Consider the following 23,897-nt stretch of genomic DNA (forward strand, 5'->3'; position numbering starts at 1 on the left):
TTTAGGGGCAGCAGCTGACCCTGTGGAGAGGCCACTTGTTCTGGAGCAGGGGGCTCGTGTCCGCAGAGCCCAGGCCAAGCTGACAAGACCCAACACACACACACATGCGTCACACACACGCGTCACATACACACACGCGTCACACACACACATGCGTCACACACGTGTCACACACACACGCGCGTCACACACACACATGCGTCTCACACACACACACAAGCGTCACACACATTTACATTTAGTTATTTAGCAGACGCTCTTATCCAGAGCGACTTACAGTAAGTACAGGGACATTCCCCCGAGGCAAGTAGGGTGAAGTGCCTTGCCCAAGGACACAACGTCATTTGGCTCAGCCGGGATTCGAACTGGCGACCTTCAGATTACTAGCCCGATTCCCTAACCGCTCAGCCACCTGACTCCACACACACCCCCACGCGTCTCACACAATGTGACAAGAAATGGGGGTCAGGTCAGCCCCCTGTATTCAACCCCAGATAGTCAGTCTCCATCCCTACCCTACAGAACCACCTGCCTCACTGCCACATCCACCTGGCCGGCTTCACACGCCTGAAGAGACATGCAGGATCTGCAGGCAGGACGTTTACACTGTAGTAGGTACCGGAGGACATGAATTAGGTGGGGACCCAAGATCTCATGTTAAAGGCTCCATATGCTAAGACAGCAGTTGGAGACTGGGGTGGGTGTGTGTCACTCTGAAAGCATAGTAAAGATTGGGTATTGTTTAAATCAATACAGAAAAACAAAACACAAAAGGCTTCAGAAATTCAATGCGATAGCATTTTATTATTCCATATTAAGTAAATGGCTACAAAACCAATAGGTAGGAGTTCTATGGTACCTTAGATATGACATCAGCAGAGAAATATTGTAAAATAAAGCATTGTGATACACCAGTGAATTATGCTATGAGTTTTGCTTGAACATGACAGCACATCGTATTGTGTCGTGTAAAGATGAAAACACCTGCTCCTACGCTTGTACTTAATTCCCTCAAAACCTATGGGTTAGATAGCAAAATGTTAACATGCATGTGTTACATATCACAACCTACAAACAAAACATACACTCCAAAGATTCTAAAAAAAAACCAAACGGAACACGGAACAAACATATTTACAGATTTAGCTGTTGGATAAGACCAGTCGGTTTGACAATGTATGCAGTGAACCATAGCATGATCGTTGTAGCTCTGGGACTGAGCGACACCAACACGTCTGATCTTTCCACTTGATCTCCTGACAAGATTCCCTTCTTAGTCTCACATACATGCTTAATGCTGGATAATCCAGATTATGGAAAACCCACAAGTGACATCATTGACACACCACTGGTGTTCTATACAATAGTATTAATATTTAAGGGTTTGCAGAGAGTTAAAATACCAAAGCAATTAAGAAAATTACAAATGATGATCACAAATTCAGTTCAAATTCCTTCATAACAAATGTAGTATTCATAAACCTGGTCACTCAAACATGCGATTGTTTAGGAATGGGGCACAGTTTATATTTACAGTTCAATAGAACAACAGTCCTTTGGCTTCCAAAACCATGTGTAGATTGTTATTGCAGTGCTCTTGTGTCTGGCCTCACTTCTCTGCTTCTGCCTGGTACAAGTAGCAGCTAGCCATTCACCAGCACTCAACATCATCAGAGGCCAAGAAACCAAACATAGAGCCTTCTTCTTCTTCTTCTATCAGCGTGTTCTGTTGTCACATGTAGTGACACATTCATTTAACGGCACTGAAGCTTTCGAAATAAAGATAAACAAAATCTACATCTTCATCAGGACACACAAAACAAACGAACCAACACTTACACAATGAGAAAAGTGCAATTTGTCTATGATTAGAGGTTGGATGGAATCCAGCTACCTAATGAACTAACTCTCATTCCGAGGAAGATTGGCCTAACATTATCAACATTGCTACACAATTGGACAGTTCTCATCTGATCCAAAAAACGAAATATGATGAATGAATGACATTTCTGGCAGTCTGTTTACTTCTGATCTGTAGACATGAATGTGAAAGGTAGCCAAATCCTTGTTGATAGAAAGAAAATATAATTGTTCAATAATGTCATTAAATTGTTTTTTAGAAATAAATAAATTAGTAGATATTTAATAAATAGAACCTACAGCTTTCACACAAACAGCACATCCTTCTCAACTACACGCTTGTTCTAGAACACTCGAGAAATTGGAATTGTAGTCAGCTCAAGAGCCATACATACTGAATTTATATTGTGTATTTTGATACAGTTTATTGCCAGAGCTGTATGTTATAAATCAATAATGATAGTCATTTGTCATGTGTTGTTTTCTTGACTACGTTTCACTCGAAAAAAGAAAACAGTTGAACTGACTGTAGATCAAAGCTTAAGTGAAACAGCTGTATAGTCGACAGTCTCACTGAACCTTTCATGCTGTGCGATTGACATTTATATTAATATCTAAGTTTTAGAGCAAAAAATAAATACGAAAAAAATAATAAATGAACAAAAAGGTACCTTCCGTTTTCAGTTTCTTTGCAGTTTTATGCTACAAAATACATTCAATAATTGTTTCAACTTGAAACTGTTAATGGTAAAGTATGGCCTAGGAACTGCAACTTTATGCCGTCATGATGCCGCAAGTGCTATCCAGTGACCCCATAACACTACATATCCCCCTGTAGCAAACCAAACTCAGTAGTGCAATACTGACAGCTTTCTCACAGATACTCTTAAAACTTATCATCAAAAGGTTATGCTTTGTCAATGATAAGAGGGCAGGTCTACAAACAAGATGAAGATTATACATACTGTATATGAGTAAAGTTACAATACTTCATAAAACATATTTTTTGTTTCCTTTTGTTTAAGCAATATATATTAACAATATGTAACTCAGAAGCAGCCACTGCCTGTAATAATAAACATTCTATTTGTACAGTGTCCTGTATGTGCAGGCCGTTCCAACATTATTATCTAGTGCAGAATCTAGCATTTCTCATCGGTACAAAACTGTCAGCTACATGGCTAGTACAACATCTCATGAATTCAAAAAGACAAACCAAGCCAATGGTTAAAAAAAAATAGTGTGAATATCAAGTAAGAACTAAGGCAGTGTCCAAGAAATACCATGACAACCAGAACAGCAGTCACATCTTACTCTTTAGGCAGAGTTCAGTCATTATTTTTAATTCACACAGCTTTTTTTGTTGTTGTTGCGTACGCCAGACGGTCAACTTAAAAATATCAATCGAGTCTCAGGCAATCTTGGTTACCTTGGCAACCCCCTTAAACAGGTCGGGTGTAGTGTGTTTCTGGGAGGGAGTGATGGATGGAGGCATGGAGGGATGGATGGAGGCATGGAGGGATGGATGGAGGAGTGAGGGGGGCCATTCAAAGGACGAGAGCCCTGGAGGAGGAGCTGGAGGAGGGGTAGGTGGTGGTGCTGAGGTACTGGCGCGCCTGCTCTGTCATGAGCATCTGGTCCTCCGTCTTCCCATAAACCACTGTTTCCCACTCGTTCTTCACCTGTAGGGTACAGGAGAGGGGGTCAGCCTCCAAGGAGAGGGGGGTTAGCCTCCAAGGAGAGGGGGTTAGCCTCCAAGGAGAGAGGGTTAGCCTCCAAGGAGAGGGGGTTAGCCTCCAAGCAGAGCTGGTTAGCCTCCAAGGAGAGGGGGTTAGCCTCCCAGGAGAGGGGGGTCAGCCTCCCTTCAGGTACAGGAGAGGGGGTTTTATCATCCATTTCATCGGAGCCTACTGGAATAGCCACAAACGGCGTGTGGTTGTGTGAAGGAGAGGTCTACGTGTACCTGACCAGGTGCGGGGTGAGGTAGCGTCCTCAGAGGGGGGTGAGGCTTTTTCTTGCGGGGGCTGGGGAGGTGTCGGTGGGGGGGGCAGGAGGGCTCTGGTGACAGGCGGCGGTCGCGCTCCTCCCGTTCGGGGATGGGGGTCATCAGCAGGGAGCTGGTCAGGAGGCTGTCATCTTGGACCTACGGGGACAGAGGTGGAGGGAGATGGGGGGGGGGGGGGGAAACCGATCACTGGCATGTTCATGTGAGCAGCGTTCCTTCATATTAGGAGTGTTGCCAGAGCAACCCACCTGTGCGTTGTTGAGCTGATCCTGGAAGTGCTGGACGTTGAGGCAGTCTTTCTCCCAGGGGTCCAGGACCAGAGACTTGCGCACCTTTCTGGCAGGGCCATCCTGCTGTGGGCCACCAACGAACAACCATGATCAACATGACATGTTCGAGGGAGATTTTGTTTGTTACTTTTGCTTGCTGAGAAGTATACAAGTCGTTTTTGAAGCCAAGAGGCAATATGGTTCTGGATAAAAAACCCAAGGCTTCTCCAGAGGTTGCCAAAAGAACTTTGGATCATGTTCTCAAGCAGACGTACGTCATGTTTCCAGGTCCTGAAGTCTGGTTGGTGGTCTGCTCTGGTGAAGATGTCAGCTCCCGTCTCCTCCTTCAACACCTCCCTGATGTCCTCCTCTAGATAAGCCAGGGGCTGGGACTGGAACAGACAACACACCCGTGAGCACACACACACACCCGTGAGCACACACACACACACACCCGTGAGCACACACACACACACACAACGTAAAAGCAGGTAAAGCCTGAAAACACACTGACCACCATCTTTAGAGGGCCATGCATCTTCTCCTGGAAGGCGAGAGCGTTTTTAAAAGGTGTTGGAGTCCTTGGCGTTGGGCCCAAGATGGCCTTACGGATCTTAGGAGTCCTGAAACTGCACAACGGAAAAACAGCCGGAGTGAAAGAGAACATAAAAGAGGAGGTATAAAATAAAAACAAAAACAAAACATTTATAGGTCAAATTTGTCAAACAAACAATCCAAACAGACATGAATATGACCTGAGCAGAAGTAGCAGCACTAGCGTAGCTGTGGTAACCTTACCCAGCGTTCTCCTTCTGGTGCTTGGGTGTGGTCTCCTTCTGCAGAGGCGTGTTGAAGAACTTGTGTCCACACACAGGGGTGGAGGTGAGGGCGGGGGTGTCCAGGCTCAGGTGCTCGCCCCCTGACACGTTGAAGAACTAAAACAGAAGACCAACCATCAGAGGGGCGATCAAGCTCCACACGACATCTGGAGTGCTGATTTTGAGTAAAAATAGAACCGAAAAAATCTCTAAATTCTTTTTGAAATTCTGATCCCAAAAAATGGGAAATGGTGAAAATATTTGAGGCGATAAAATATGAGGGAGATTTTTTTGGGGAAACATTCGGCTCTCCTTTTAAACATTGTGTCACTGATTTGCTTCCATAGGGATGATTGTGTGATGTACCCGAGACGGTGAGAAGGGCAGCGTTTTCGAGGGGGTCTTCTTGGGAGAGTCGGTGCTGGTGTCTATGAAGGATTGTCCGCACACATGAGACGACTCCACCCTGTTTCTCCTCTTCCTCCTCCCCACAGACGGAAGGCTGGGTCTGGGCGCACTGGTCTGATGAGGGGGGCTGGGCTTGCCCAGACCAAACGGGGCACAGTGTTTACCCAGGCCAGAGATGGCGTTGGGCGGGTTCACATGGTAACCCAGCCCCTCAATTGTCCTCTCCGGGAGGGCGTAGCCCCCCTGGCTGTGCTTCTGGGGGGTCCCTACTTCAGACAGGTCGAAGCTGGCCATCTCGCTCCATGCTACAGGGTCCTGCAAAGCCAAACACATCTACAGTAGATTTTCAATACATCCATGTTCTAGGTCTGGTACTACCACCAGTTTGCGTGGTAGTACGTGGATTCACTGGCGCACACTCACGCCAGTGAATCCTTCTCTTCATCACACGCTACAGCAACAAAAAATGAACTCAGGCAAAAACAACAAACAGTTACATGCACACGGACTGCATTTTCACACCCCACTCACCGAATCGATGAGTTCCATCGTCTCAGCAAACTCGGGGATGGTCTGCAGGGCGGAGAGCACGGTGCTGGCCTCCACAGCCAGGAACTTACTGGGGGAGACGTCGAGCTGGCCCTGGGACCCCTCTGCCTCCTCGGGCCCCCTCCAGCCCTCCTGCTCCTCCAGGCTGCTGCTGCTGGTGGTCAGGGTGTCGTCGGACACGCTGGCGGACCAGCTGGCGTAGCGGTCGGCGCTCTGCAGGGACAGGAGACGGGGCGTTAGGCGGGTCCAGCGGGACACCAGGAGGGGACACCACAGAGGTGGAGCAACGGGATGAATACAGAGAAGTGAGGAAGACATGTGGTACCATACGAGGTACAAAAACAGGGCGGGCGGGCGGGAGGGGGGGCAAAGGTTGTTCCACACCAAACATTTGAATGAGGTGAGGTGCTTAGGGGCAGGAGTAGGGGTGGGGGGTCAATGAAGCACAGCTGATGGGCAGTGAGGCGATGAGAGGAACTAGAGGAGGGGGATGAGATGGAAGCTACTGCAGCAGGTCAAACTGGAAAGCATGCTCACGCACATTCATATCCGCGGCCTACGCTCACGAAAACACAATCACACATGTATGTGGGATGGCCCTCGCACATACATGTGGGCTATGCTACGGGCTAACACAAAACACACTCCTACGGTGTGTTCTCCTTACACATGGGCCTCTGCACTGCGCCTGTCTTCGGACTTCGCTCTCTGCTGACATAAGCAGCAATTCAAGCTCCTTAATTCTCTGCTCTTTGTCTGGGTCGTCAGGGCCGGACGGCTGGAGGAGACGCACATCAGGGAGGAAGAGAGGAGGAGAAGAGGAGACCGGGAGAGGACGGAGGGAGTGTGGGAAGGAAGGTAGGGAAAGAAGGAGAGACAAATGTTTAACTCACAAATTACTGAAGGTGGACCCTTTGCCCTGGCCCAGAAAACACCTCATTCAGACCCACATGTTAGTTGATATAAAAGAAAGTCGTTCAGTTCTTTGATTTAGAAAGTGATTAACCGGAGATCAGAGAGGAGTTTAGGAAGAGGACGAAACGGAAGGCGGGGAGGAGAATCACTTCACTCACTGATAAGAAGCTGGAGTCATGAAGGCTGTCAATGAGGTGTCCACTGGAAGGGCCGTAATGCCTGTAGCCACCAAGCTGAAAACACACAGGAAAGAACCAAGAAGTATATATCACGGCAAAAGTCTCACCAGAACAAAAAAAGCATGACCTAATGGTTTTGGTCCCTGAAATAATACCCCCCAAAAGGTCTGTTTGTGTGTTATCAAATCCCACTGACCTGCGCCGGTGTGGTCAGGGCCAGGGGGCTGTGGTCAGGGTGGGGGGATTCTGGGGGGGGAGCACAGGTCCTATGGTGCCGTCTCCTCACCCCGCCGGACGCAGAGCCAAAGGCCCTGCAGCTGTCCTGGAGGTAGCCCTCGTGCTCCACCTTCCTCCTCATGGTGGAGTTCCAGTGGTTCTTGATGGAGTTGTCTGTCCTGTTGTGGGGGAGGGGAAAGGGGAATGACAATCCCAAACAGCTGGTTGGGTCAGTGAGCAGTCACAGCAGTTGTTGCCGTTCCGCCTCCTCTCTAGAAAGCTCCCAGAATGCCGTGCGTGTGGGTCTTACCTTCCCGGCAGCAGTTTGGAGATCTCGGCCCAGCGGTTCCCCAGACGCTTGTGTGCATCGTAGATGATGCGGTCTTCCTCCTGCGTCCAGGATGACTTCTTGACCTCGGGGTTCAGGTGGTTGTGCCAGCGCTCGCGGCACTGCTTACCGATCCGGCCCTGCAGGTGCTTAGCGATCACCGACCATCGCTTGGGACCGTACTTGTGTACGAGGTCGATAACCTGCATTACACACACACACACACACAGACACACACACACACATAAGGGGCATTAGAGCCAAGATTCCTAAAGGTCCTGAATGTTCAGAATGCAGCTTTACGAGTAAAGCTGTTCGGCTGTTTCAGGCAGAAATCTAGTAATGTCATCTCTGTTATGTCTCCGTGGGTAACCAGAACAATCCGACTCTAGATAGGAGTCGGAAAAGCAATATTTTGGAAGGCTGGGGCCACATTCCTGCCATCCCTGCAGTCAAGACATCATGTAAGCTGTATGTGAGGAATGCATTGTTGGTGTTTCAGCGAGGAGAAAGATTAGCAGTCTTTGCAGGAGGTCTGAGGAGACGCTGGGCGCAGAGCCAGGGAGGTGGGGAAGGTTCAGGCTATTTTAGGGGAGAAGTCTGCAGTCAAAAGCACGACCAGTGATAGTCAATATATGAGTTCTCCTTCTGCGCTGTAGACGTAATCATCAAAGCAGCAACACTGGAGTTAATATCAGATGTAATGACGGGGTTTAATAAGGATTGGGATTATATATTTTTTTTTGCCGGTTTGCACACAAACCATCCCTCTAGTCTACACACACACCTGGCCAATCCCTGGTTCTGAACACCTCCACATGTCCTTTCTCTCTCTCCCTCCACACCCCCCCTCCATCTTTATTTCCCGCTCCCGCCCTCCCCGCTCCCCCCAGGACGGGGGACGGCCGTCTCTTCTTACCTTCTGATCCTCCTCTTTTGTCCAGGGTCCTTTCACCAGCTCCGGGTTGAGCACCTTCTGCCAGCGGTGCTGGCACTGGCCATCTGTCCTCCCCTGCGACACACACACACACCTCATTACAACACCACACCTTTACACACCCATCACACTCCTCTCACACACGTTCATTACTAGGATGAGTGTTGCTGTGCAGCATGTTTAGCGAGGGGGTGCATGTTGTACTTACAGGGAAGTAATTGGCAACTGACTTCCAGGAGTCTGTTCCATGCTGCTCAACTAACTTTTTCAGCCTCTCATCCTAAAAACAGAGTAAAAGAGAGAGAGAAAAAGAGAGAGAAAGAGAGAGAGAAAAAGACAGACAGTGAGGAGCCAACCTTCTTGACAAGCTTTCTTTATATAAGGAGGTTGAGTCATTAAGCACTTTCTTTTCACAAATGACACGTCAGACCTTTCCAGCTTTTAAAAGAAGTAAACTGTACACAGCAAAGGTTACAGTAGTTCCAACTGATAATGTTTTATGACACTGTGATAATAGGAGTTATGGGGGGTAAAAAACTCTTTGAAGCATACAAAAAGCCATGCGTTCAAGAGCCATGCGTTAAAGACAAAGACTTTAACTTTTTTTAAATGACTCAATCTCGTGCCAATTATTAACTTACCTCATCCCGAGACCACTTGACCTTGAACAGAGTCTTCTTGTCTTTGCTTCTATCCTTATTCTCTGGGTCTGTAGAATGTAGTTCTTCATCTTCGTCTTCACTGAACATAGGAGAGAGGGAGGGAGAACATTGGTTTTTTGACAAATAAGACTAAAGTGAGGCCTATTGCAAATGAGACAAATTATCTTTTATTCAGGTATCAAAAGCTTACTGTAAGCTGAATGTTGACATTATGAGCAAGTAGTAATTCAGAGTTGACTCATGGAATCATGAGATCATTGCAAAAAAAGAAGAAAAAAAAAGAGAGAGAGAGAGAGGCATTCAGACCTAAAAAGGACTAGACCAGAATCCCTCACAGCCCACAGTAAGTATCTTGACTGGCATGATATTATAATTACTGTAATGAATGAATGGTGAATAGATTGTCAGACAGCACTGGCACAAGATGAAGCCACCATCAGTGATTGCAGAGGGAAGTCTTGGTACTAAACAGGACATTCCTGACCATAATTAGACTAGCTTTTCCTTCAAATCTTGCTTTGCTGGTCAGTCTGTGCCTTCATGCACAAAAGGTGGGCAAGGTTGTAATGGCCTTCCTGGGTCCACTTCCACATTCCACAAAAAGTAGTCTTGTGTAAGTAAATCAAGACTCACTGGTCTAGTCTGAATTCCATTCCACACAAACTCACAGTTAGCCTTCCCCAGTCTGTGCTATGCATGGAAAAGTGCGGTTGTGCGATTCTCTGTCTATAGAAATGTCTTGTTGCTGGGCAACACTTCCTCCATGGGGTCACGCTGTGCCAGGATAGAACATTTAATAAACAGGGTGGAGGATTGAAGATCGCTGTTGCCAAGGGTTACCGTAGAGCAAACCTGAGGGTCTATGTCTACACTGCAAAAAACCATGAACAGACCCATTCTAGGGAGTTTCAATAAAAGCTAAAAGCTAACCTTACACACACACACAAACACACGCAGGGAAAACAGGCCCTCCCCGGGTTCTTCTGTACATCTAACCTGTGATGAAAGAGGCTCTTCAGCAGTGACTGGGACACACCAATTGAATTTCAGTGCAGCTAAATCCCCGAGTCCAGTAAGGGAAAGAGGTAGAGGAGGGCTGTGGGCCTTCAGCTGGGAGGGAGACTGTGTGTGGGGGTGAGGAGGGGGGGATGAGGGGGTGAGGGTTACACTCTCATCAACAAGCTCTTTCTCTTCAGGAGCAGTGGAGGTGTGTGTGTGTCTGTGTGTCGCTGGGCAGGAGTAGGAAGTGTACCGGGGTGTGGCCAAGCTAATGACAAGACCCTAACGGTCAACCGCTGAACATTCAAATACAGGCAAACTTTTGGAAGCGTAGGACAACTTCCAAATTAATTAATAACAGAACCGATGATGTTTTATGGATCACTGGTTAAAAACAAAAGACATACTAGAAAAGCCAATGTAAACATAGCTTTCATCATCCCAAGATTTCTCACTTATAAAAAAAAAGAATGAGTAAGGCGGTTCTGAACATCGATAACCTAGTCAGGCGTTCTCTTGCTCCACATTTCCAGTCCACAAGTTCACTTTTGCATGTGGTAAGTGAAAATCACCAAGAACCCCCTCTTCTCCCGCTCTGCCCCCCTGTCGCCCCCCCCCCCCTTCATCCCCCTCCAGCTCAACACAGATGGGGCACACAGAGGGGGAGTGGGTGGGTGCGGAGTAGGGGACACACACCACTGAGCTGTTCATCTCACGGAAGTTACATCACTGTCATGTTTGTGGGCAATCATCTGCCACCAGTCAGCCCACCAGTCAATACTTAATTTGCGCTTTCACATGGAGAATTTATGAATGCTAAACCATTCGGATGAATTCTAAATTAAGGCAATACAGTTGGTTTGTCTATCTATGCATTGATTACTTGCGAAATACAGAACAAAATCTACTGTTATTTTACAAAAGTGACACATAGACCCATATATCACGTTTATTTTCCATGCATGGGACTTGGATGAGATCACACTAAGGCATTGCTCACATAATCGGAAAGGACCCTGTACAGATCAGGTCCACTGTCAAAGGAAGCAAATTGACATCACTGACCGAGGAGTTTGTAAGCATAAGGTTCCGCGCGGTGATCATAAGAGCAAATCCTCACATTATTATTGCCAAATATCATATACAATTTGACACACAATGCCATAGCCCCCTCCGTCATCAGTGCAGAGTACGGAAGAAGCCAAATCGAATTTGAAACTTGCAAAAAAGTGAGACGCTAAAGCGCTTTGATAGTTTGGTTATTAGCATACCGATATAGTTATATTCTTATTCATTCCAAATTCAAGTGCTTCTCTGTTTTTTCTTTCCTTCAAATAGAACTATATAGTCTGCTTTTTACTCTACTGTTCAAATTATTGTAGCTATTCATTCACCGAGTAGCGTTAATCCAGTGTGTGATAGTGAGCAGGTGCACATGTTGTGTCAAAGATCAAGCAGCCTAGATATCTTGCTATCTTAACAGTACCGTCTGGTTACTTTAAGTTTAGTAAATAGCATACATATTTTCTCAATATTTAAAAAAGCTAGGTAGCTAGTCATTAGCTACCCTTACTGTAGTCTAATTTTAGCAAGTAGCTAGCTTGCTACAATAGAACCATCACCCACCTGCGCGACTTCATGTTGTCCATAATGACAGCTGGCAAGTTGATCAATGCTTCACAAAATAATTTGTTGCTCTAGAATCCATTCAATTTGGTCAGCTGTAAACAGTTATTTATGTAAGCCGCTTCCAGCCATAGTCCAGTATTTAGCGCAAAATACAGGCAGTCTTGTCTTGCAGTTCCCAAGGTATGGTTTCACGTCATGCTCCGCTGTGTTGTAAATTCAACAACGTAATCATACAACTGGTACAATACCGGCGACTTATTTAGCTGGTTGCGTAGTTAAATACAATGTCAATGCCTTATCCTGCAGAAAAGAACATACTATTGGTGTGTCTCTAACTGTCCGTTACGTCCCACACTCCCCAGCACCTCTATTTTATTATTTTGGCAGTCCGATTTTTGTCCATCCCGCCGAATCTCGCGCCCAGCCTCCTTCCAGAAGGGTGTTTGAATCTGCGCAGGCGGCCTCGCGCCTGATAGGTCAGAAATGTGGAAGCTCAGTCCCTCATACAGATAAAGCGCATGTACAGTATGAGCGCCCGTGCACACTGCTGCTGCAGTATGGGCAGGGTCGTGGAGTCATCATGGCCAACTAGTTCACACTGTTTCAAAGAAGAAAATGATTAGATATTAGAATAATGTCTTATTATGGTTATGAACGATAACCTATGATAACCAATAAATAACATGGATTTAAAGCTAGTTAATTTGATTTTAGGTGTTTTTATTTTCTTACAGGGTGGAAAGACAAATCATTGTTTTTCAAGTATGCTACATAACAACACAACATACCCAATGTACCTGAGTAGTGTTATGCTGACATCTGGTGGACAAATATTTTTAACAAACGATTGAATGGACGTATTTAGTGGGTGAGCAGCACTTGCGGACCACCATCCACAATGATAATTTATTAATAATCATTTAATAAATAAAATGCACTAATATTTACATCGGTAACAAGAGTTGAAAGTTCAGAAATAGACACTGCAAGCCTAAATATGGATGAGTGGGGAGTTTAAGGAAAAAGTATGATATGGTCAACATTGTTCAGGATGTGTCTTTAAGGATTTGATGTCATTGATCCTGTTAACCTGGTTCCGTCCAGTCCAGATCGGTCGCTGACATTGAAGAAACGTGTGCGTTTTGTGATACTTAAAGTAGAACCAAATTACATTTGGTCTGCAAAATTAAAAACAATTGTAAAGCGAAACAAACCCGAAATATACAATATGTGAAGCCTTTGGTCATTGTTCTTGGTTTTGTATAGTCTACCTCTGCGTACAAAGTTTGTAAACACATTTAAATACCTTAATAAAACAAATGTTTTACTTGTGGACGTTTCCAGTTGCCATTTTGGGCTAATCTTCTGTCTACCGCTAGGTGGTAGTGTTGTCTCATTTTTTCCATGTCAGTCATGCTTCCTGAAAGTGTGGTGTAGTCCCGTGATATTTCATTTGAACTTGCAGGACTATGTTTCGGTTTTTCCTGCTTTGCACTGCCACTTGTCAGAAGACCGTGGTGGTAGAAAGTACAGACTGTGACTTTTGAAAACATAACACATTACTCTAGTTAGAAGGCTGGATTTGTTTCATTTTTGCAACCAACGTTCATTATTCTTTCATACCAACACCTTATTGGATCTAATTGGATGAGAAACCCAACAACATTCAAGGTAAATTCGTACATTCTGTGGAAGTTCTGGCTGAATTGCTACTGCTAGTTAATATAGTTGCTAACTGCGTTCGTAAAGATAATGTTACATCCGCGAGTTATGTTGCCTATAGTCATTTGATTAGGTATATTAGAAGTAATTCATTTCTCAACTTTTAAAGAATCGCGAAATTACGTAACCAAGTTTTGTTTGGCTTGGCTTAGACCTCTGAATGTATACATTCATATACATTTTGTTCAGTGACTTTGAAAGGCAAGCCCTTGTACTCGTGATCCTCGACCAAGACATCAGTTTCTCTAAGGATTGTAAGGGGTGCTACCTACTGCCACAGTTCAAATTCAGGGGACTGTATCCACTTGCTTTCTGGAATGTGCAGAGAAGGCAATTGCTGTGATAAATATTTTTCGCACTGTAAATTATGATTATTAAGCCTATTGCTGAAACTGGTTATTTTACCGTTAAAGATGATTATTACCAGCAACTGTGAGAAGAGCACAAATTAGCTCTACAATAACACAGTCTGTGTCACAGACTTATGTCAAGATAAGTCTGAATGACCCCATTATGGCTCATTGACGATTCATTATACAGCTGTCAAAACTTGTGACATATCCTGCGTTCTAATCACACCAATATTAGGACCAGGAGATTCAGAAAATGTCTGTACTATGCCAATAATCAGGTACCTGTGGTACATACAGACTCTCCAGACAACTTTCTCTCGGCCCAGACTAGGTGTCCTGTGTATGAGAAGCAGCGTAGCAAGAAACAGAGAAACAGCGGTCGCTACTTCAGCTAGGCTCCAGCCCGTGTTGTGTGTACAAACCGGGGAGTTCGCAGTCATCTGTATTCTGTGTTAACCATTATTCCAGATGCACATTTCCTCGTACACGTTTGGGTGACTGAGTTCATTACAAACCCTATCTTTTCCCCCCATTGTTTAGGGTAATAATGCTTATCTTCGTATGGCTACTTATCAAACCTATTGATATCAAGTTGAGCTCGTTTTTACTTTTAGATTGGGCGTAGTGGAAGCGCATTCATTCATAAATAAGTAAGCTAGCCTACGGAAGGTGATCTCCACTCATGGTCTGTTTCGTGTAGCCGTTTTGGGGTTCTTCTTGTTTACCAGTGAGGCAATTTATCAGTGTGAGCTTTCACTTCCGTGATGGTCAAAAACAGACACAGCTCTGCTACAAGTGCTACCTTGAAGAAAAACTGGAATATCCTCAGAGGAAGTTCAGTCTGCCGGCAAGGATGTAGATGTGTTTGAACAAACCAGGAAGAGCTGCTATTTTTGATTCTGTGTTGTAGAATTGTTGTGCCTGTCGAGTCGACACAAGCCCTGTGCCATACAGTATGTTGGAATCTACTGTGATCTATGTGTGTCTTTTCAACATGTTGTTACATGATCCTCCTGGTTTCAATGAGTTCATTTAATACTCTCTCCCTCTAAAAAAGGCTACTTTTACTTTAATTTTTTAGTTTAGTAGATTTGGCCAACATTTAGGATGTTCAACATTCCATGTGAAGGAGTTGCCTAGTTTAAAAGTGTCAGTTGCTATAGTACTATCGTTTATTTCTCTTTTGACAAAAGTATTTCTGGAATGTTAACAAGTGAGTTCTACTAATGACTCAGTTATTTGTGAAACAAGCATATGGATAATGTGGTAGACTGTGTTTTTATAAGGTTTAGTGTCCAGTAAAGCACAAGAGTGTGTATGTGTGTAGACAGGAGGTGAAGTGTGTTTGGTTGAAAGGGGTGGGCATTGGGGGGCTGATAGTCCCTCAGATTGCACTCCTGCATTTTAAAAAGGCTCTGTCTTTCTTGATGTTTCCTTTACCATGACGTGAGTTGAATGAGAGATGGCTGTCAGGACATTCAGGTCTCCACCGTTAACTGAGTGCGCTGAGCAGAGAGCCGTGGCATGGTCTGAAAGAAATGACTTAACATGCTGGCTGACCTCACAATCAAACACAATGGACAAGCTTTTGCAGTGGACAAAGAGCTTTGTTATAGCATGAAAAAAAACACACAAAAAAACAGACATGACATAACCACTGGATAAATGTTCTGTCATTAGCATGAGAAAAGGATAGGTCTGCTAGTTTGGTTGTAGTTTGCTTGCTCAAGAGGGTTCAGTGACTTTTTATTGGCCTAACTGTGTAAAACATTAGCCGAGCACTTGTCAACACAAGCATCAGAAAGAACTGTATGTGTATGTGTTCCTGCTACTTCAAAGAACTACGGAAGGTTATCTAAAAATACCCCCACATTGACAGAAGCCAGGCAGAATGTCAGAGGCCCAGCGTGTGGGTGAGAGAGTGACCTGGATGGGTGAGATGGAGGAAGAGGAGATGGTTGGAGACTGCCCTCCTGTTGGGAATGTGTCGAGAGGGGTGAGGGTTGTGGCAAGAGGGGTGAGGGGTGAGGTGTGGACAGGAAAGACTCATTTGTAAGGACAGTGGCGTGACGTATGAAAAGGAAAGGATAGCATAAACACAAATGGTCCTGTTAGGAGATGGTAGATGCCATGGAGTGAACGGGGAAGAAAGGAAAGGATGTTCAGTCAAGGTTGTGGTTTGAAGAGAGACGTGTAGTGAAAAGGTACTGTACGGAAAGATAGAAGAGAGATAGATGTTATGTATGGAAAGATCACAGAGAGTGGGTGTTGGAGCACTGTGGGCACAATGGATGGACACACCAGGGGGGGGGGGGCAGAGGAGTGTGGAGGGCTTGGATGGAGGGATGAGTGGGGCGGCTCACTGACCCCAGTGTGGGGCGGCTCATTGACCTCAGTGTGAGGCAGATCACTGACCCCAGTGTGGGGCAGATCACTGACCCCAGTGTGGGGCGGCTCACTTACCCCAGTGTGGGGCAGATCACTGACCCCAGTGTGGGGCAGATCACTGACCCCAGTGTGGGGCGGCTCACTGACCCCAGTGTGGGGCGGCTCATTGACCCCAGTGTGAGGCAGCTCACTGACCCCAGTGTGGGGCGGCTCACTGACCCCAGTGTGAGGCAGCTCACTGACCCCAGTGTGGGGAAGATCACTGACCCCAGTGTGGGGCAGATCACTGACCCCAGTGTGGGGCGGCTCACTGACCCCAGTGTGGGGCGGCTCACTGACCCCAGTGTGGGGCGGCTCATTGACCCCAGTGTGAGGCGGATCACTGACCCCAGTGTGGGGCGGCTCACTGACCCCAGTGTGAGGCAGCTCACTGACCCCAGTGTGGGGAAGATCACTGACCCCAGTGTGGGGCAGATCACTGACCCCAGTGTGGGGCGGCTCACTGACCCCAGTGTGGGGCGGCTCATTGACCCCAGTGTGAGGCAGATCACTGACCCCAGTGTGGGGCGGCTCACTGACCCCAGTGTGAGGCAGATCACTGACCCCAGTGTGGGGCGGCTCACTGACCCCAGTGTGGGGCAGCTCACTGACCCCAGTGTGGGGTAGATCACTGACCCCAGTGGGGGTTTCTGCTGTTGCAGCACAACCCCCCACTCCAAAAACAAAATCTCCACAAAGGGTTGGAAGCAACTCTAAGATGGCTACACCTTAAACGTTAGCTAAGAAAAAATGTGCACTTGTCAGATAAAAGTGTCTGGTAGACAACGGACACTACTATACTATTTTTAAGTACAAGAACTTCTATTCCTGAGAGTTTCTAAATATTACAATTGCTTTTTTTATTTTATTTATGTATATCTGTTTGTTTCTCCTCCACAGCAGTGAATCAGGATGGGGAAGGGTCAGCTGTTGACCTGAAGTGTTTCTTGGTCCCTCTGAAGGTTGCACTTCAAAACTTGATCTCTGACCAACATCTCAACCCCCCCCCCCCCGTCGTCGTCGTGGCGTCAGGATGGAGGAGCAGTCCAGTTGCCCAAACGTCAGCATCCCCTGCTACAACGAGCAGAGGGACAAGAAGAAACGCTACACCGTGAGTAAACCGTCGCCATGGTGACAGCTGGTCAACAGGAAGTGACTGGGGCTAGCATTCCTTGGAGACAGTTTTGTGTGCAGTGTCATCGTTGCAGTGCCAAAGCATTGTTACATTCGCAGCATTAGCCGTGTGGATCTCAAACTGAACTAGATCGTGTTCTTCCAGGTATACAAAGTGATGGTCAGCGTTGGAAGACATGAGTGGTTTGTCTTTAGACGGTATGCTGAGTTTGACAAGCTCTACAATACGGTGAGTGTGTGCCACAATGAGATACGCATGCTGAATCACCTTATTCAATATGCAGGCTAGTCTATATTTAGGCTGGACATTTATGTAAAGCAAAGTTGACATTTCCAAATTCAGATGATTCAGCTCTTGTGACTGTCCTTCTGAGTAATAAGTACATAAGTAAATGAACTGCCAGCCTACATTAAATATCAATGCTTCAAATGCTTATATCATATCTTCTCTTTTAATACAGCTGCGGAAACAGTTTCCATCATTAAACTTGAAAATCCCTGCTAAGAGAATATTCGGAGATAATTTTGATCCAGGTAAGGTATTGTGCTGGGCATGCTATATTACATCACGAGTCTCCAGTCTACTAATTTAACTAAGGTTATTTTCATTCCTTCTCTAGAGTTTATTAAGCAACGAAGAACAGGGTTACACGAGTTCATCCAGAGACTTGTCTCCCACACTCAACTCAGCAACCAGTGAGTAGCACTAATATTACAGTATGTGTTTAAGTTACTGTGTTGCTAAGAATGAAAGTATTATTTTAATCGATTGATGCTTGTTGCACGTGCCATATATCTTTATCTTCATCATTACAAGTTCAGGAGGGAAATGGATATCAGCCTTTTTCCATTTGTCATGCTTTCCCATTTTTCACCCTGTTTTGTCATGGTGACATCTCCTGACCCATGGGTTATAAAATGGAGGAAGTAGATTCCCCTAACAACAGTGTCATTGTGTGTTTATTTAACCCTTCGATGCCCTGGCCCTCTCTGTCACACAGCCCTGATGTCAGAGCGTTCCTGCAGATGGACAAATCACAGAACTTCTCTGATGCTTCTGAGGATGAGGATGACAAGGTTAGCCCCTGGTGATGGTCTTTAACAGACAGGCCGTTGTATGAGACCATGGCTTCATTTAAACATTCACCCCAGTTGAGATGATGGTGTTTTCTCATTGGTTAGTTGAGATGACGTGTTTTCTGTTTGGTTAGTTGAGATGACGTGTTTTCTCATTGGTTTACAGAACAGCTCTGGCTCCAGAAATATTAACCTGGGACCATCTGGAAATCCACAGTGCGTTCCACAAATTATTCACATATAGGAAAATATTTTTTTTATAACACTTGTAGTGAAAATGTACATGAGTCATTGATGTAAATGTAATTTACTTGTTTTGTTTTTTCCCCAGGGCGAAACCCACAGACTTTGACTTCCTGAAAGTCATAGGCAAAGGGAGCTTTGGAAAGGTATGTCATCAGAAGAAAAAACGACATTTATAATAGTCATATGCTATGTGTCTTTAAGACACATTGTATGTTTTGTGGTTTAGTCAGTCCTTCAAAAATGAGAAACTGGCCACCACATCATCTTTTGAAACAGCTACTCTGTGTAGTAAAGGATACAGTTTTACTTCTGCATGGAACACCGAGTGGCCTTTACACATAGGAAGTGAGAGTCTCTCAGTTCCACTGGAATTTCACTGCCTCATTGTGTTGGTTACTATTGTCTCAGAGATGGAGCTTGAGGCTAGCTAACATACTTTCTCTCCCTTGTTAAGGTTCTTCTGGCTAAACGGACCCTGGACGGGAAGTATTACGCAATCAAGGTCCTGCAGAAAAGAGTCATTCTCAACAGGAGAGAGGTAGTTCTGGCTGCGATTTTATCATATCAGATCCCCTTTGGTCTTTAAAGAAGCACTGTATGTTTAGGGGGTTTACTGCACTGAAACACCTCTTGTGTTTGTTACCAGCAAAAACACATCATGGCCGAGCGCAACGTGCTGCTGAAGAACGTGAGACACCCCTTCCTAGTCGGGCTTCATTATTCCTTTCAGACGACAGACAAGCTGTACTTTGTCTTGGATTTTGTCAATGGTGGAGAAGTGAGTAGGATCACTGTTATGAATATAGTTCCTAGTGCTGAGTCAGTGGGCCAATTGGAACCCAGGATAGTATTGGCACAGCAAGTGTGCTACACTGTATACTCTCTCTCTCTCTCTCTCTCTCTCTCTCTCTCTCTCTCTCGTATCTCTGTTGACCTTGGAAACACAATGAAGCCACTTAAGGCTGTGTCCATGAATGAACAACCATTATACCACGGTCACGATGAATGCCTGATTTCAGGTTTAAAATATATGGTTTAAAACATGTTTTTGAAACCATATATTGTATACTTCTAAACATTTCTACATACAGGCTGCTTATACTGATTTTCCCCAACACCAATCCCAGTGTTTGCCGGTCTGGGTCAGCTCTATCTGGACACAGTGTGACCTCACTCACACCAATCTTTTGTGAGCTAGATTTCTGTTCCTGGTAAAGAAGTTGAGGATTTTCCTCGTTTGTGTAGATGAGTTGGTCATGATGCTGTCGTTTTTTCTCAATCAATTGTGTAACGCATAAAGAGCTATATCAAAAGGCTTTTGTGGGGTATAATGGTGGTGGCAAAGTTCACTACTAGATCTATTTAAAACATCGCGTTGTTACCATGGTGAAAACGATGGCTCGGGGCTGGATTCCTTCTTTGTAGAATTAATGCATCCTGACCGCTTGTGCAGCATAAGCCAATGGTACTATGAACATATCAAGACTTGATTTCCTCACCTGTTTTTCTTTTATCTCCTAAGATTGTTCTGATACTACTGCTGGAATTGTGTGTTTAGTCTCTTCAGCATGCATGAATGAATTTAAATCAGGAAATGGGAGTTTGCATTTTTTAGCTGTGAGAGTTTGAAGTGTTGGCCCCTTCAACAATATCCAGTAACTTTCACACTCTCTGTGTTCTGTTCAATCTTAGCTTTTCTTTCATCTTCAAAAAGAGCGGACTTTCACAGAACCCAGGGTGAAATTCTACATTGCTGAAATGGCCAGTGCACTGGGATACCTGCATTCACTTGACATTGTTTACAGGTAATGTGTGTAGAGGAATCCAGATTGGTGGTTGTCTGGGTTGGTGGTAGAGTTTGGATACCTGTTTTCATGTACGTTCATTAGGCATTTCTTATTTGTTGAGCGCATCTCAATTGGTTGGAAAGTCCCACTAAACATGGGATTTTTGTGACGGTCCAAGAATGTTCAAAGCTTGGTGTATAATAAACACTTTCTATTTGCAGCTTTCAAGTTAAGTTTTTAGTGCGGTCATGCTTGCTTGTGTATAATTGTAGATTAACTGACATGTGAGTGCAATTTTCTTTACTAGACTGTGCTGCTTCATATGATGTTAGCTAAAACCTTAGTGTGTCAAATGGACTTGGGGGAATAGATCCCAATTAAATTTAGATTGAGACATGAGACAATCTTAACTCAGTAGCTCATTGTTTCACCACATTCTACTACTGACCGTGACGAACCAACTAGTTTTTAGGACAATTACATTTTCCAATTAGCAACTTTATAATGATATTATTGTTTCTTGCAGGGATTTGAAGCCAGAAAATATCCTTCTTGACTTTGAAGTAAGTCTGACCAATTCATAAAATGTACTTTTAAGTTCTAAATTTGGTTTCCTAGAACTGTCCACAAATTATCCAGACCTGATTCTTAGGTTCCATAAACTTCCTACTTTTCCAATATCCCATAGACTGTGCAATCCTAACCAAAGAGACTGCCAGTTATTGAGTTATGTTTTACACATGCGTTTCCTGTCTGGCTTTATTGAGAAAGTGAGGAAATTGTGAGTTTACTGAATCGGGGTAGTGGGCACTACTAGGCATTCCAGAGCAACAATAGATTCCTCAGTCCTGATATAGGATAATGAGCTGCTTGTGTGCAGTGCACACCGTCTAAACATGTCTCTGTCTCCGCTCTTTAAAGGGACACATTGTGTTGACAGACTTTGGTCTGTGCAAGGAGGGCATCTCCCAAGCCGAGACCACATCCACCTTCTGCGGGACACCCGAGGTAATGTGTGCGCAGCAGTTAAGCATTACGTCGTTCTGTTCCCCTGCACCCATGTGGTGAATCCTGAGAGATATCCTGTGTCCAGCTCCTAATCAGTAACCACGGGAGGATTTGCAGTGTGAAAGTGTCTAAATGAGGTGGTTAATCATTTGGCAAGTCTAGGCTCAGGGTCAGGTTGTCAAGGCGAGTGTCAAGTACTGTAGTCCTTCTAGTCACTGTCTTCTTGAAGTTTGAAATGAACTTGTTTGCTAAAGGTTTACCCCGTGGTTTTGTGTGTTCAGTATCTGGCTCCAGAGGTACTGAGGAAGCAGCCGTATGATAACACCGTGGACTGGTGGTGTTTGGGCTCGGTGCTGTATGAGATGCTTTTTGGCCTGGTGAGTTTATCATTTGCTGTACAGCAGTTGCCAGATTGTTATTGATCTTTTTACAGGATAAAGCATACAGCGCCTACAAGTGTCTATTTACGGACGATAATTAGAGACAGACTTCTCTTTTCTCGTGCGTTATATTGAGAGCGGAAGAGCTAACTTACTTTCCTCTCTGTCACAGCCGCCATTCTATAGCAGAGATACACACGAGATGTACGATAACATCCTCCACAAGCCTCTGTTGATGCGCCCTGGGGCTTCAAACACCGCTTGGTCCCTGCTACAGGCCCTGCTAGAGAAGGATGGTGCCAAGAGACTGGGCTCCAGAGATGACTTTGTAAGTGGCTGTTTGTTTTTTTGGGTATCAGTGAGTGTTACTGGGTCCAGAACAGTCCTATATCTCTTTCCAGGTAGTACAATACAGGATAAAATTGTTATTTTGAGCTTTTGACTGTTGTTTTAGCGACAACATGCAGCATGAGTATTCATATCACTGTAGAAACTGTTCAGACACCATTCTTTTTACATAAGCACAGCAGAACAGCTCGTCAACGTTTAGACTCCCTCTGGTGGACAAACGGTGTTTCTGTTTGGTTCAAGTCACATGAAGTCTCTTCTTCGCAAGCAGTAAACCCCTCTTTAAACTCACTGTACCTAAATATGTTCATGTTGAGCAAACTATATTTTCATTTTTGCAGATTGAGATCAAAGCGCATGACTTCTTTTTTTCCATCAACTGGGACGACCTGGAACAGAGGAAGATTCCACCTCCCTTCACACCCAACGTGGTAAATATATGTTGGGGATTCTGGTTGTTAAAGCTGGTACACACGTTTTATGCATCGTGTTGTATTTCACAATATCATACAAACCCAAACCCCTGGTATATAAACACCGTCATGTAATTGGAATGTTTGATATGGCGTTGCTATGGTTGTCATGTCATGAATTTGTTTCCTTGTCTTGCAGAATTCTCCTTATGACATTACAAACTTTGATCCAGAGTTCACGGATGAAACTGTTCCAAACTCAGTTTGCCACTCTACTGACTATTCCATAGTCAATGCCAGCGTCATGGAGGCCGACGATGCATTCCTGGGATTCTCTTATGCCCCGCCTTCAGATGACTCATTCTTGTAAAACACACGGTTCCAGCGATCTATCACCTTGCCTTATCCTGTCTTGATTCGTTTGAATAAAAGGGAAGAATTCATCATGTGGATGAACCCATTATGAGAAGCCAAAGCAAGAATTTAAGATGAGTTCGCATTTGATGGGTGATTTTGGGTGTCCAGTAACCTTTATTTTTACCTTATTCTATTTATATAACAGATTCTATTTTTAAGAAATGTGTGCCATCATTCGTGATATGCATTTTGGTTTCCGCTCCCTTGTTTATCCTGGAAAAACTGACCCAAAATGTATTTATTGATAACAGAAAAATGAGCTAATGCTTATAAAAGAACATTCCTCTTTGCAGTAGACAAGGTTTACAAAGTTGTGTACTTCAAAAGTTGAACTAAAAACACTGAAACGTTATTATTTTCCTCATTTGCCCAGAATTATAATATGTGGACTAGTTCTGTTTTCCCACTACGATCATTGATTCAACTTTCAGTGGTGAATTAGTGTCTTTTGCTGGGGAGTTGAAATTGGAAATACTTGAGGTCACTTACAATCGCCATATGTCGACAGGTCATTTTAATGCGTCTATACTTTGTGATACAGATTTTCTGTATGGTTATGTCAGAAAAAAATGTTTGCATATTTGTTAGTTTTCCTGCATGTATATTTGCTTATTCTCTCTCGTGCCTTAATTAACACAAATATAGTTTTAACAGAAAAACTTAAAATGTATCTTTTACAGACTCCACTCAACTGTATAATGCCCCGGCTCAACATTGTATCAGTACTGTACTGTAAAATAAAAGCAAAAATATAAATTCGTTGAACTTTGAACAAACCCATGTGTGTTTTTATACCTTATAATAATTACAA

The 23,897-nt window shown here is 44.5% G+C and overlaps 3 protein-coding genes across 6 annotated transcripts; 1 reads left to right on the plus strand and 2 right to left on the minus strand.

The window, feature by feature from the left end:
- Positions 1 to 793: 793 nt before the first annotated feature.
- On the minus strand, positions 794 to 12,201 carry mybl1 (v-myb avian myeloblastosis viral oncogene homolog-like 1). 4 transcript variants are annotated; one of them, XM_047023544.1, is made up of 16 exons: positions 11,772 to 12,201; positions 9,126 to 9,225; positions 8,693 to 8,764; positions 8,467 to 8,559; positions 7,530 to 7,750; positions 7,200 to 7,398; positions 6,983 to 7,057; positions 6,577 to 6,687; positions 5,892 to 6,122; positions 5,319 to 5,675; positions 4,933 to 5,069; positions 4,649 to 4,763; positions 4,410 to 4,526; positions 4,114 to 4,218; positions 3,824 to 4,003; positions 794 to 3,542 (listed from the first exon to the last, which is right to left on the minus strand). In XM_047023544.1, exons 1-16 carry the CDS (start codon positions 11,792 to 11,794, stop codon positions 3,408 to 3,410), a joined length of 2,271 nt encoding a protein of 756 aa, XP_046879500.1. In that variant the 5' UTR covers positions 11,795 to 12,201; the 3' UTR covers positions 794 to 3,407. The 4 variants fall into 4 exon arrangements, with proteins under 4 accessions (XP_046879500.1, XP_046879499.1, XP_046879498.1 ...); XM_047023543.1 differs by having other exon boundaries at positions 4,114 to 4,215; positions 5,319 to 5,693; XM_047023542.1 differs by having other exon boundaries at positions 5,319 to 5,693.
- A 1,043-nt stretch (positions 12,202 to 13,244) lies between these two features.
- Positions 13,245 to 23,862, plus strand: sgk3 (serum/glucocorticoid regulated kinase family member 3). The gene is made up of 17 exons (XM_047023556.1): positions 13,245 to 13,445; positions 17,177 to 17,387; positions 17,556 to 17,639; positions 17,872 to 17,944; positions 18,031 to 18,106; positions 18,412 to 18,487; positions 18,654 to 18,703; positions 18,819 to 18,876; positions 19,188 to 19,271; positions 19,380 to 19,511; positions 20,426 to 20,538; positions 21,047 to 21,083; positions 21,442 to 21,528; positions 21,810 to 21,905; positions 22,081 to 22,236; positions 22,598 to 22,687; positions 22,869 to 23,862. The coding sequence occupies exons 2-17, from the start codon at positions 17,310 to 17,312 to the stop codon at positions 23,037 to 23,039; spliced, it is 1,461 nt and encodes a 486-aa protein (XP_046879512.1). The 5' UTR covers positions 13,245 to 13,445; positions 17,177 to 17,309; the 3' UTR covers positions 23,040 to 23,862.
- LOC124470315 (epsin-1-like) lies at positions 13,365 to 17,271 on the minus strand. Its single transcript, XM_047024154.1, has 2 exons — positions 17,244 to 17,271; positions 13,365 to 16,965 (listed from the first exon to the last, which is right to left on the minus strand). The coding sequence occupies exons 1-2, from the start codon at positions 17,269 to 17,271 to the stop codon at positions 16,016 to 16,018; spliced, it is 978 nt and encodes a 325-aa protein (XP_046880110.1). The 3' UTR covers positions 13,365 to 16,015.
- Positions 23,863 to 23,897: the final 35 nt, after the last annotated feature.

The sequence above is a fragment of the Hypomesus transpacificus genome, chromosome 8, assembly GCF_021917145.1.
Source record: "Hypomesus transpacificus isolate Combined female chromosome 8, fHypTra1, whole genome shotgun sequence".
Lineage (NCBI taxonomy): Eukaryota > Metazoa > Chordata > Actinopteri > Osmeriformes > Osmeridae > Hypomesus > Hypomesus transpacificus.

Coding starts and splice junctions, on each gene's coding strand:
- mybl1 (XM_047023542.1), bottom strand. CDS start 11,794: ATGGACAACATGAAGTCGCGCAG. Junction 7,058..7,199: donor CCCTGACCACACCGGCGCAG/GTCAGTGGGATT, acceptor GTGTGTTTTCAG/CTTGGTGGCTACAGGCATTA. Junction 4,764..4,932: donor CACCAGAAGGAGAACGCTGG/GTAAGGTTACCA, acceptor TCCGTTGTGCAG/TTTCAGGACTCCTAAGATCC.
- LOC124470315 (XM_047024154.1), bottom strand. CDS start 17,271: ATGTTGGTCAGAGATCAAGTTTTGAAGT. Junction 16,966..17,243: donor CAGAGATCAAGTTTTGAAGT/GCAACCTTCAGA, acceptor CCCTTTGTGGAG/ATTTTGTTTTTGGAGTGGGG.
- sgk3 (XM_047023556.1), top strand. CDS start 17,310: ATGGAGGAGCAGTCCAGTTGCCCAAACGTCAGCATCCCCTGCTACAAC. Junction 20,539..21,046: donor TCACTTGACATTGTTTACAG/GTAATGTGTGTA, acceptor TGTTTCTTGCAG/GGATTTGAAGCCAGAAAATA. Junction 21,906..22,080: donor ATGAGATGCTTTTTGGCCTG/GTGAGTTTATCA, acceptor TCTCTGTCACAG/CCGCCATTCTATAGCAGAGA.